The sequence below is a fragment of the Dendropsophus ebraccatus genome, chromosome 8, assembly GCF_027789765.1.
Source record: "Dendropsophus ebraccatus isolate aDenEbr1 chromosome 8, aDenEbr1.pat, whole genome shotgun sequence".
In the NCBI taxonomy this organism is placed as follows: Eukaryota; Metazoa; Chordata; class Amphibia; order Anura; family Hylidae; genus Dendropsophus; species Dendropsophus ebraccatus.
In genome coordinates, this window is record NC_091461.1 from 21011545 (window position 1) to 21023636 (window position 12092).

General features: G+C 50.0%; 2 protein-coding genes across 2 annotated transcripts in view; one reads left to right on the top strand and one right to left on the bottom strand.

Moving 5' to 3' along the window:
* Positions 1 to 12092, top strand: part of GOLGA7B (golgin A7 family member B) — a 199543-nt gene that overhangs the window by 58325 nt on the left and 129126 nt on the right. The gene's annotated exons all lie outside the window — the stretch shown is intronic.
* Positions 1 to 12092, bottom strand: part of SFRP5 (secreted frizzled related protein 5) — an 86078-nt gene that overhangs the window by 44494 nt on the left and 29492 nt on the right. Inside the window, exon 2 of the mRNA XM_069979987.1 lies at positions 10771 to 10848. Within this exon, the coding sequence (XP_069836088.1) occupies positions 10771 to 10848 (78 nt within the window). The remainder of the gene's footprint in view (positions 1 to 10770; positions 10849 to 12092) is intronic.

Consider the following 12092-nt stretch of genomic DNA (forward strand, 5'->3'; position numbering starts at 1 on the left):
TATGCAAGGCTGTTGATCACGTGACCTGTAACCATGGTTCCTCCAATGGCCGACTAGCTCTGGCCAGGAGCAACCATGTGACCTCCCACTTCCTGCTGACAAGTGAGTTGAGCCCCGGCTTCCAAGCAAGGAGGTTGTGTGGTTCTATCCTCTCCCACAGAAGAGTGACTAAGTCTGCTGCTATATTCCAGTCTTCGGCTGTTTCTGCCTGCTCAAGTGACCGGATTCTTCTCTCTCATCTGGGTGTCATTCCGTTATCTCTCCTCATCGCTACAAGGATTCACAGCAAGTATTATTCTCAAGCTAATCCACCCAGCACCGCTATTTCTCTCATACTCCTACTCCCATCATCCGGCACGTATTCTCACAGCCTATGCAGCACCACTCCTGCCTTATTTGTCAAAGCCTGCTATATACCCGGTTGCGTCCGGACAGAACTGTTGCTACTAGTTACCTCATCTATAATAAAACCGCTGTTACTGAACCCTGGCATTGGTGTCCACTAACTGGTGCCCTGACTAAGTGCAGCGAAGAATCGCATGCCCATCATCACCCGCAGATTCCACAGACCGGCCCTACAGCTGTGCCGCCCTCAGGCCTATACCGTGACAAGTATAACCCCTGCAGCTGCCCCGGTCATTGCCCGCTCATAACACCAGCACTGCGGAAGTGGCCCCCAGGGGCCAGGGCATCGCATTTTTGGCGTCACGAACAGGATGCAGACTGTGTTGTGCCAACTGTCAGTGTCCCCAGAACTGTACTGCTAATCCCCCCAGAGACTTTGCTATTGCCGCGCTGCGGCCTGCTAAGGGGTCAAGTCAGCCGGTGACGCACTGTCTTCGCGCGCGCACGCGCTCCGCCCCGGCCCTGCAGTATCCAAGCCTCTGTTGCAGGAGGGAAGGAGATTGTGCCCGGACCGCCGGAAGTGTTGATGCTGACTTCCGCCCTATTCCTCTCCGGTCCCGGACACCCTGCCTATCGGTGCCTGCTGTTCCCGCAAGCTCTCCTCGCCCCTACTTTCTTCCAGGCGCCTTACACCAGAACCCCTCGTCATGTCCACCGGCCATCACAGTGACTCTGACGGGTCCGGCAGTTCGCCGACGGCCCGAAGAAGGCTTCCCGCGGCTCCCGTTGCTATGGCTACCGCAGCGGTCCCATTCTTCATTGGGCCCAACAATCTTCCCAGTTATAAAGGAGAACCCCACACGTTGGCTGATTTCAAGGAAAAAAATTTCCCGCACCCTTGAACTTGTCTCACTCTCTCCCACTCAGCAGGTGCAGTTGCTGCTAGGACAACTTGAGGGTCCCGCTGCCGAGGAGGTGCGGTCATGGCCAGCTACGGAGAAAGCTAATGTACAACAGATCCTGACCCGGCTGGGTAAAGAATTTGAGGTACAGTCACCCACGGAGGTCCGCCTTAAGTTTTATGACCGACGACAAAGGCCAGGTGAGACCCTCAGAGACTATGCACTAGCACTCCAATCTGCCTACCGGGCCCTGAGACAGGTTGATACCATAGACCCCTCGGCTGTGGAGAGTATGATCACTGACCGCTTCATAGAGGGGGTGGACTCTAGACTCATCCAGAGCCAACTGCGTATGCTAGCTGCCCAAAACCCTACAATGCCTTTCCTGGACTTCAAGACTCTGGCTCTGAGGGTGGTTGGCATTGACAATCCCTGTGCCGGCTGTACTCCAGGTTCAGATTGCCCGGATCCGGTGGGACCTATACCCCCACCTCCAGTGCCCACTATGGTTCCACCAGTTTCCGCTATACAAGCTGCCCAACAGTCTATCCCGGCTAATTCACCAGCGATCCCTGCTCTCCTTACGCAAGTGGTTGACTCTCTCTGCCAAGCCCTAAGGGGGCTACAAGGGGCCTATCCAACACCTCCACCACCACAGGACCCCTGCCCTGAGTATTCAGTTCCCGATCGGCCTCCTCCACCGAGACTTAGATCCCCTGAGCGCCCCTATTGCCGCCACTGTAGGCGACATGGACACTACCGCTCTCAGTGCTATCAGTTAAACGGGCTACCCCTGGGTCCGAGGGCCAACACCCAGGAGGTCGAGATCCAGGCCCGCAGGAAGCACAGTGGTTCTCAAGGTTCCTCTCACAATGCCGCATGTGACTCTCTGGGTGGACGGAGTCCCCCTGGAGGCTCTGGTAGATACAGGTTCCCAGGTTACCACTATCCCGAGGCATGTGTTTGAAGAACATTGGGATCTGAGAACCCTAGGTCCAGTTGAGAAATACTGTCTGAAACTTATTGCTAGTAATGGTCGTCCTATTGTGCAACTAGGTTACTGGGAACCCACTGTCTGCATAGGGAAGCGGGAGCTAGCGCGTCAGGGTATCATTGTTACTGAGGCTCAGGGAGATAGTGGGGACCGTGGTATTAGGCATGAATATTATCCGTCATGTATTCACTGAAGTGTTGGATGCCTTGAATGCCTCTATGTCTTGTGCTATGTCTCCTCAGTACAGGCAAGCCGTTCAGAAGACCATAAAGGTGCTCGCCGCTCAGCGGAAATTTGCCAATCCTCGAGGAGAAATCTGCCGTGTCCGCACTAGAGATGCTCGTCCGATCACCATCCCAGCTAACAGTGAGTTCCTCATCTGGTGCAGGGTCCGTCCAGGCCTCAACAATGCTGATTATGTGGCCCTTCTGGATGCTATTGAAATTGAGGGGCAACCTCTTGTCAGGGCCGCTAGAAGCCTGGTGACCGTCTCCAATGGTCAGGTCCCTGTCCGTCTGGTGAACCTTGGAGACTCCTCAGCTGACCTACCCAAGTTCACCACCGTGGCCATGTTATACCAACTCGATCCTGAGGACATCGTCTGTGAGGAGACCATCGCCTATCAGAGTTCCATCCGTGGCACTCAAAGGGACTCAAACAGGGCTCTCGCCCCTTGGTGGGATGAACTCCATATTGGCGATGCCAATACCCCACTTGAATACCTCCACGGCATCCTCAAGGTGGCCAAAAGGTATCACGAGGCCTTCAGCAAACACTCCCTCGATTTCGGGAAGACCAACCTGGTCCAGCATCGGATCAACACTGGGGACCATTTGCCTATCAAAGAGAAACATCGGCCAATCCCTCCTGCCAGCTATCAGCAGGTCAAGAAACTGCTCAAGGAGATGAAAGACTCTAACGTTATCCAAGAAAGTCAGAGTCCGTGGGCTGCCCCTATTGTCCTCGTGAGGAAGAAAGACGGTAACATCCGGTTCTGCGTGGATTATAGGAAGATAAACACAATCACCCACAAGGATGCCTATCCTTTGCCCCGGATCGAAGAGTCTATTGCTGCTTTGGGGTCAGCCGCCTACTTCTCCACCTTGGTCCTCACCAGTGGGTACTGGCAGGTGCCCATGGCACCCGAAGACCGTGAGAAGACGGCCTTCACCACCCCCATGGGACTATTCGAATTCACCAGCATGCCCTTCGGTCTGTGCAACGCCCCCGCTACCTTCCAGCGGTTGATGGAAAGGTGTCTCGGCCATCTCAACTTTCAGAGTGTCCTGCTCTACCTAGATGATGTGATTGTCTATTCACGTACCTACGAAGATCACGTCCATCATCTGGCTGAAGTGTTCCAGGTCCTAATCGATCACGGCCTGAAAATCAAGCCTTCCAAGTGCCACCTTCTCAAACCCCAAGTGAACTATCTGGGGCACGTTGTGAGTGCTGAGGGGATACGACCCGATCCAGAGAAGATCTCGGCTGTGGAACACTGGGATACCCCTAAGACCGTCAAGGAGGTGAGAAGCTTTCTGGGATTTGCCGGCTATTACCGCCGCTTCATTCCCCACTTTGCCCAAGTGGCCGAGCCCCTCAATGAGTTACTCCGGGGTTGCCCTCGAGAAAGCTACAACCGACGACTCCCCGTCGAGTGGTCCGAACGGCAGGAGGTTGCTTTTCAAACCCTGAAACGCCTGTTGACCACGCCTCCTATCCTGGCCTACCCGGACTATAACCTTCCTTTCCGGCTTTACACAGACGCCAGCTTCCAAGGCCTGGGAGCTGTGCTGTCCCAGGTTCAAGATGGCCAAGAGAGAGTCGTAGCTTATGCCAGCCGGAGTCTTCGGGGTGCTGAAAAGAACGATAACAATTATAGCTCCTTCAAGTTGGAGTTACTAGCCCTAGTGTGGGCCGTCACTGAAAAGTTCAAGGACTACCTGGCTGCCACCCCTGTTACCATCTATACGGATAACAACCCGTTGGCGCATCTCAACACTGCTCGGCTGGGCGCCCTGGAGCAGCGGTGGGCTTCTCGACTGGCCAATTTCCAGTTTGAAATTAAGTACCGCAGTGGCAAGGCTAACGTCAATGCAGACCTTCTGTCCCGACTATCCAAGGGCGAAGAGGCCCCAGAGGACAGCGATTGGGAAGACGTAGAAATGCCTCCCTTCTATCAAAGGTTCGCTACCCAGAGTGCTATTGATGTAGCCGGGCCTGAAACGCCTTTGCCTCCACCTAGGGCCCCGCAAGACTTGGCCAGGTGGCAGACCATCCAGGAAGAGTCCCGTGTCCTGGGGGAGATCTATGACTACCTCTCTACTGGTCGGGTCCCCATGCGGATAAAGAGGCCCTATCCTGATGTCGAGCTAAGGCGACTCTGGAGGCAAAGAAAGAGGCTCTTCTTACAGAAGGGACTGATCCTGCGGAACTCTCTTGATCCGGTCTCTGGGGAGAGGTGCCACCAGATCCTCATTCCCCGACGAGACGCTAAGATGGTGCTAGATGCCTACCATGACCGGTCCGGTCATTTCGGGGTACACAAGACGGAGGCCACTATCCGACAGCGGTTCTACTGGATCGGGATGAGGGCTGACATCGAGAACTGGTGTGCTGAGTGCCCTGCCTGTAATATCTCCAAAGCTGGGGGAAGAGAAGTCAGGGCCCCTTTGCATCCAATCACCTCCCACCGGCCGAATCAGCTAGTCGCCCTGGACCATGTGAAGCTAGCCCCTACAAGATGCGGGTATACCTACGCCCTCACCATGGTTGACCACTACTCCAAGTGGGTAGTCGTGGTACCTGTCAGGGACTTGACCGCCAAGACCACTGCTCTTACTTTTTACAAGGAGTATGTAAAGCACTATGGGTGCCCAGAGTCTCTGCTGACGGACCGGGGTCCGGCCTTCGAGTCGCAACTTTTCCAGGAGCTGTGTGCCTACCATGAATGTAAGAAGCTCCGCACCACGGCCTATCACCCTCAAGGGAATGGTCTGTGTGAAAAAGTTAACCAGGTCTTTATCAACATGCTCCGAACGGCTTCAGTGACAAAGAGAGTAGAGTGGCCCCACTTGTTGGATGAACTAGTGGAGATCTATAACAATACCACTCATTGTTCCACTGGCTACTCCCCGTTCTACCTGATGTTCGGCCGCCAAGGCCAACTTCCTCAGGACCGTGCTCTTGGAGTCCAAGCTCCTGACACCTTCAACCCCCTACCTGAAACTGACTGAGTTCGGGAACATCAGAGGAGAATCCAGGATGCCCGGGAAATTGTTGACCGGAGGATGGGGGAGGCTCAGCAGCGCCAAGAGGATGCCTACAACCTAAGGGCGAATGCCACACCACTACAAGTGGGGGATAAAGTTTGGCTAAAGAAATATCATCGCTCTCACAAACTTGAAAGCCTTTGGGAGCCTGAGCCCTATGTCATCTCCTCTATCCCTTACCCAGAGACTGATGTGTATGAAGTCAAAAAGCCTGGGCTAGCCCCACAGACGGTGCATCGGAATAGGATAAAACGTTGCACTAAGGAGGACCTACAGGGCCTCACAGCACCGTGTCCGGTACCTGCATCCACGCCTCCGGCTCCCCCAGCAGCTCCAGCTAAACCTCTCTCTCTGGAAGAAATGTTCCAAGTTGAACCGTTCCTCATGGCCGTAGGCTATCCAGCGTTCCCTGTACCCGTTTCAGCGGTTTCTCCACTTCCAATTGTGCCTCCAACGACTCCATCTCTACAACCAGACACTGGGGGTGATCTTCCACCGGTACCTGCACCAATCACTGTTGAAGAGGATCCTCCGCTGAGACGGTCTGAGCGCTCTACCAGAGGAATTCCTCCACTTCGTTACAGAGACCAGAGTCCTTAAACTGTTTCTGTTGTCTAACTGTTTTGTTCCAGTTCCTGCAACGTTCAAGGTTCGTGCCTGGTCCTCCTGACCAAGTTCCCTGTACTAACCAGCCATGAGCTGATGGACACTTACCATAACAAAAGGTTCTCTAGTGCCTGTCCCAGAGCCTTTTACATGGACGATGTCTAATTGCCTAAAAGAGACTCTACCTAACAGAGACACTTAACCCATTCCTTCCTAATGCACTTTCCTGTGATTGTGTGTTCCACACAGGGTATTATTGCACTTATTTCATTATTGTACTTTTTCTACCATTGCATTTCAGTGTTATCAGAGTCTTTGTATTTCCTCCTCTGAGTAAGCAAAAGGGTTGTTTAGATTGCCTCAGAGTAGAGTGCCTCTTTTGTAAAACAGTATATTTTCCAGTGTCTAAGTCAGATAGCTCCTCCTCTGAGTAAGAGAAGTCAGTATATATATATACCTCAGAGAAAGTTCAGTTTATGTAGGAGTGTATTTTCTCATCCAGTCTCAGTATTGTGTATTATTATCATATCTATAGCTATAAAGATTTAGTTGAGCCAGTTCGTATGCAGATTTTTCTCAGATTTTCATTCAGATTTTCCTCAAATTTTCATTCAGATTTTTCTCAGATTTTCATTCAGATTCATGTGAGTTAGTTCTCCTCAAGACCTCGCAGTATTTGTTGTCTGTTGTGTTTCCTTTCCTTTTTGTTTCCAGTATTTGTTCGCCTCTGTCTTGTCCCAACACAGTAGTTATCACACATAGTCATACCTAACCTTCACACTGGTCCATACATATCGCACCTTGGATACCTTTTCGTGTGTTTGGCCTGTGGAGTGCTTGTGTGTGTGATTGAGTGGTATGAAAGGGAGCTCCCCATGTATGTTTGCTTTTATTATTTTGTTCTTTTCTCTTCCAGGTATCCAAGACACTACTCAGACACGCCAAGGTAGTACACAGGTCTTCACAGTTCTTTTCCAGTAGGGTAACACATTTAACAGAAAACCTACTGTCTAACTGGCTGGAATATTGAGGGTCACCCGCCAGCAGTTAAGTTGTCCTGGCTTACATGTCAGATGGTTCACGCACTAGCTACCTGGTCGCCAGAGTACGTTAGGCACCCCTAGGTGAAGTCCTGCCACTAGGGTTTCTCATTCTCTCTCTTCTCACCTGTGCCTTGGGCGTGGGAAACACACACCTCATCACACTCACTCTCATCATTCATTCCTGTTGTTTGATTGTCCAGTCTATTCATGTTTGCTGCCTTCTAGATTCGCCGAGGTCGGCTCAAATTTGCTAGGGAGGTATGCAGTGTCCCAGAACATGCAGACTACTACTCCTATTATGCCCATTTCTATTTCTGTGTCAATGCCTGTTCTGGTAAGTGTTTGCACTGCAACTGCTGCTGGTTTTCCCCTAGTATTCTCTGGTATTGTGCATTTTCATGTGTATTCTCATGTGTTCCTGTGTATTACAGTGTACAGTGGTATGCAAGGCTGTTGATCACGTGACCTGTAACCATGGTTCCTCCAATGGCCGACTAGCTCTGGCCAGGAGCAACCATGTGACCTCCCACTTCCTGCTGACAAGTGAGTTGAGCCCCGGCTTCCAAGCAAGGAGGTTGTGTGGTTCTATCCTCTCCCACAGAAGAGTGACTAAGTCTGCTGCTATATTCCAGTCTTCGGCTGTTTCTGCCTGCTCAAGTGACCGGATTCTTTTCTCTCATCTGGGTGTCATTCCGTTGTTTCTCCTCATCGCTACAAGGATTCACAGCAAGTATTATTCTCAAGCTAATCCACCCAGCACCGCTATTTCTCTCATACTCCTACTCCCATCATCCGGCACGTATTCTCACAGCCTATGCAGCACCACTCCTGCCTTATTTGTCAAAGCCTGCTATATACCCGGTTGCGTCCGGACAGAACTGTTGCTACTAGTTACCTCATCTATAATAAAACCGCTGTTACTGAACCCTGGCATTGGTGTCCACTAACTGGTGCCCTGACTAAGTGCAGCGAAGAATCGCATGCCCATCATCACCCGCAGATTCCACAGACCGGCCCTACAGCTGTGCCGCCCTCAGGCCTATACCGTGACAAGTATAACCCCTGCAGCTGCCCCGGTCATTGCCCGCTCATAACACCAGCACTGCGGAAGTGGCCCCCAGGGGCCAGGGCATCGCACTAAGGTCTCAGAAAAGATCATCCCGGCCGGTACTGCAGATGATCTTTAGCGCTGCTGAGTTCTGAAGCGGGCGCATCAGTGTGCGCCCGCATCAGAACTCCCCGTAGCACACAATGGAGCATGCGGCCGGAGCCGCTCTCTCCATTGTGTGAACTGACAGGGTTTTCTGCGGCCACTATTCACTGAATGGAAATAGGTACTCTGCACTTAGTTGCAACTAAAGTAGTTTTTATTTGCGCTGTAGTAATATAGCCACGTGGCTGCATCTTTACAGTAGCGGGAAGATTTGAACAAGACAATGATACATGACGCTGGGAATTCCCGATGCCGGTGCGCAGCTTTGCGCCCCGTTACATCCGTTATCTACGGATCGTGTGCATATGCCCTTAGTTACTGAGTTTCCTTCTCGGTAACGGCTAATGGAGATACAGAGAAGAGGGCTGGCTTACTTAGTAAATTATGCCACACATTTAGCCCTCTTTACGCATTATGTATGTCACCAACATAACAAAAAGCCACGCTGAAGGTCTGTGCCAACTATAGAGAGTCATCCCTGACAGCCAGCCCCCTACATGCATGTTATCGGCAACTTGTCGGAACCCAGAACTTGTCTGCAGGGAAGAAACAGAGACTCCTGCGCCAACTTTTGAAGCCTGTGCGATGACATATTGAGCTTCTTGGATGAGACGGCTGGGGGCTATAGATGGGCTTTTGCAGCTATTACTACGTTACTTGCCAACTGTGATTTAGAGTCATCTTTATTCATTAATCCAATTAACTTATTGAATCAAAACATAACCCAGAGGCCTTTGCCACATGAAGTCATTTTCCTATTGATTTAGACTTCATTGCTGGATCCCTCAGCAAATAACATGTCTTGTTGTGTTACATGAGAATATCTCAGCTTCTTCCCTGAGTCACATCAGGTTTTGGTGAGAGGAATTGAAGGGATGTACACGGGTACAATATGTCTGGCTGGGACTCGGAAATGTCATTTCTCACCGCTCCTTTGGCTATACTAAATATTGGGGGGCTTTCATGTTATAGAAGATATTCCAGGGTCCTGATGTGGGATTTACAGAGATATTATGGGGTATTGGGTATTGGGTACGTACAGGGAGCTGAGGATGAAAGTACGTCTCTTATCATCCTCCTCACCGCCGTTCCTGTGCTTTTAAATGTGGCCATTTGGAGCACTGGGGGCGTGGCTTCCAACCATCAGCGCACCAGTCTGGCCCGCCCCCTCCATTGATAATCTTTGGAGGGGGCAGGCTGGCTGAAGGGCCGTAGCCCTGGCCCCCTCATTAAGGGGTGGTGCTCTGAGGGTTGGTAGCCACGCCCTCAGTGCTCCTAACGGTTTACCGGCCACAACTAACAGCACTGGACAACACTGCAGTGAGGATGAAGGTTCTATCTTCATCCTCAGCACCCTGTGAACACAGGCATAAGGTCCTATTCCACCAACAGATCTGACGACAGATTATCTGCCAAAGATTTGAAGCCAAACCCAGGAACAGACTATAAACAGAGAACAGGTCATAAAGGAAAGACTGGATTTCTCCTCTTTTAAAATCCACTCCTGGGTTTGGCTTCAAATCTTCGGCAGATAATCTGTCGGCAGATCTGTTGGTGGAATAGGGCCTTTAGATGTGGATTTACTGCAGATTATATATGAATGGACAATGTGCAGTTCTGCATTTCTCCTGTGGGGGCACAGTAGGGAAACGGAACACTTACTGCCAGGTTTCCCCACAGATCACAGCTGATCACTGGGGGTCACTAGAGGACACTTTGTAATGACCTTATTGTCAAGGGGCCCTTCTAAATAGTAGGAATTGTACAAAGCAGAGAGCCCCTTTAGATGCTGTATCCTTGTACAATCTTAGAATATTATCACCAGGAAGTCACACCCATTGCTAATTCTTATTTTAACAATTAGCATACAATTATAATTAAAGATGTTAGAAAAAACACGGCGTCTTTCTCCAAAAAAAAAGCGCCACCCCTGTGTGTGGTATTACAGCTCTGCTCGATTCACTTCAATGGAACTGAGCTGCAATACCGCACACAACCTGAAGACAAGAGTGGCGCTGTTTCTAGAAGAAATTTTCTAATTTTCTCTATCCCCTTTAAGAAGTAGGAAGTTGTCACCTATACGTTTCCTCTGTTCTATTTCTCATAACATTTTGCCAAAGAATAAAACCTTCAAATATGTTTTTTATGGGTCTTTAATCCGTTCTATGTAAATGACTCAGTCCCATGCCTCCTAATTCTCCCTGGCTGTGTTTGCTTTCTCCAGGTGCCCATTTGTAGTGTTTGTTATGTTGCAGTAATAGTGATATTGTAATTCAGGAAGCAGACAGGTTATTAACGTCAGGCCGAGCACTGGCAGCCCGCAGATTCTCACACACCATTCACAGCTCGGCCAAGAGAGTCCACAATATCCAGCTATAGGGGAACGTTCACTTACCGAAATCACTGGCACAATATTGAACCCTCATGGTCTCGGATTTCTGTTCGATTTCACACTGAGTGCAGATCTTGGTGCCTGGAAGAAGAAGAGGAGGAATGTTAGATTTTTTATTTTATTTTATTTGCATTCGCTTATATGAGGAGATCTGATAACACTGCTCATCCGGATCTTCCTGGTTCATGAATAAAATGCTGGATCTGCATAAAAAACTGGTAGATCACTTAGAGGGGGCAAAACAAGAGTATATAGTTCTGCATGAAAAAGCAGAAAGGTGCACAACAGCCCCTTTAAGTGCACATAGAGGTTATACCCAGGCCTTGGTGCCAATCACCATAGCAGGTTTTTGACCCTGTATACAGAATACAGCCATAAACACCATGCCAAGTATGAAAAGACCCCACGCAAAGGGTCATCTAAAATACAGGAGTCAAACTCAGGCCCTCCAGCTGTTGCAAAACTACAATTCCCATCATGCCTGGAAAGCCAAAGCTAAAGCTTTGGCTGTCCAAGCATGATGGGAATTGTAGTTTTGCAACAGCTGGAGGGCCTGAGTTTGACTCCTGTGATGTAAAAGATTTCTAGCTCGGAGTGCTCTTTTAGCCCCTTGAGGACCTGGACTTGAGGAAGAGAATCATTTTTACATAGTGAGGCTATGTTCACACTACGTAAGTTACGTAATAATCACAGCCATTGTTGCAAATCAGCAACAACGGCCGTGATTATTACGTAACTTACTACGTAGCCTATGTATTGCTGCCTTCTATGGAATCCCAGGCGGAGTGTATACACATGAAGGGAGATTTATCAAACATGGTATAAAGTGAAACTGTCTCAGTTGCCCCTAGCAACCAATCAGATTCCACCTTTCATTCCCCACAGACTCTTAGGAAAATGAACAGTGGAATCTGATTGGTTGCTAGGGGCAACTGAGTATACACTCCAACTGGGATCCCTAGTGGCACTGCAAAAACTGACATGTCTGTCTGAACTGAAAGCCTGTCAGTGCACACAATGGATCGTGCGGCTCTGGCCTCACGCTCCATTGTGAGCTGTGAGGAATTCCGATGCGACCCACACAGATGTGCCCGCATCCAAATTCAGCGGCAGTGAAGATCATCCAGCCAGGTCACGGAACGACCGGTGTCTCTTGCTGTGGGAACATGGCCTGACCATGACTTTTTTTTTAGTTTTAGGTCAATAATGCCATACATCAGTCATTATAAACTATTATAGGCATTTATAATACTTATTATTAGGGGTGCCAAATATTTCTGTAGTATGTTGTGGTTTAGAACTTAAAGGGGTATTCTGGAAGAAAA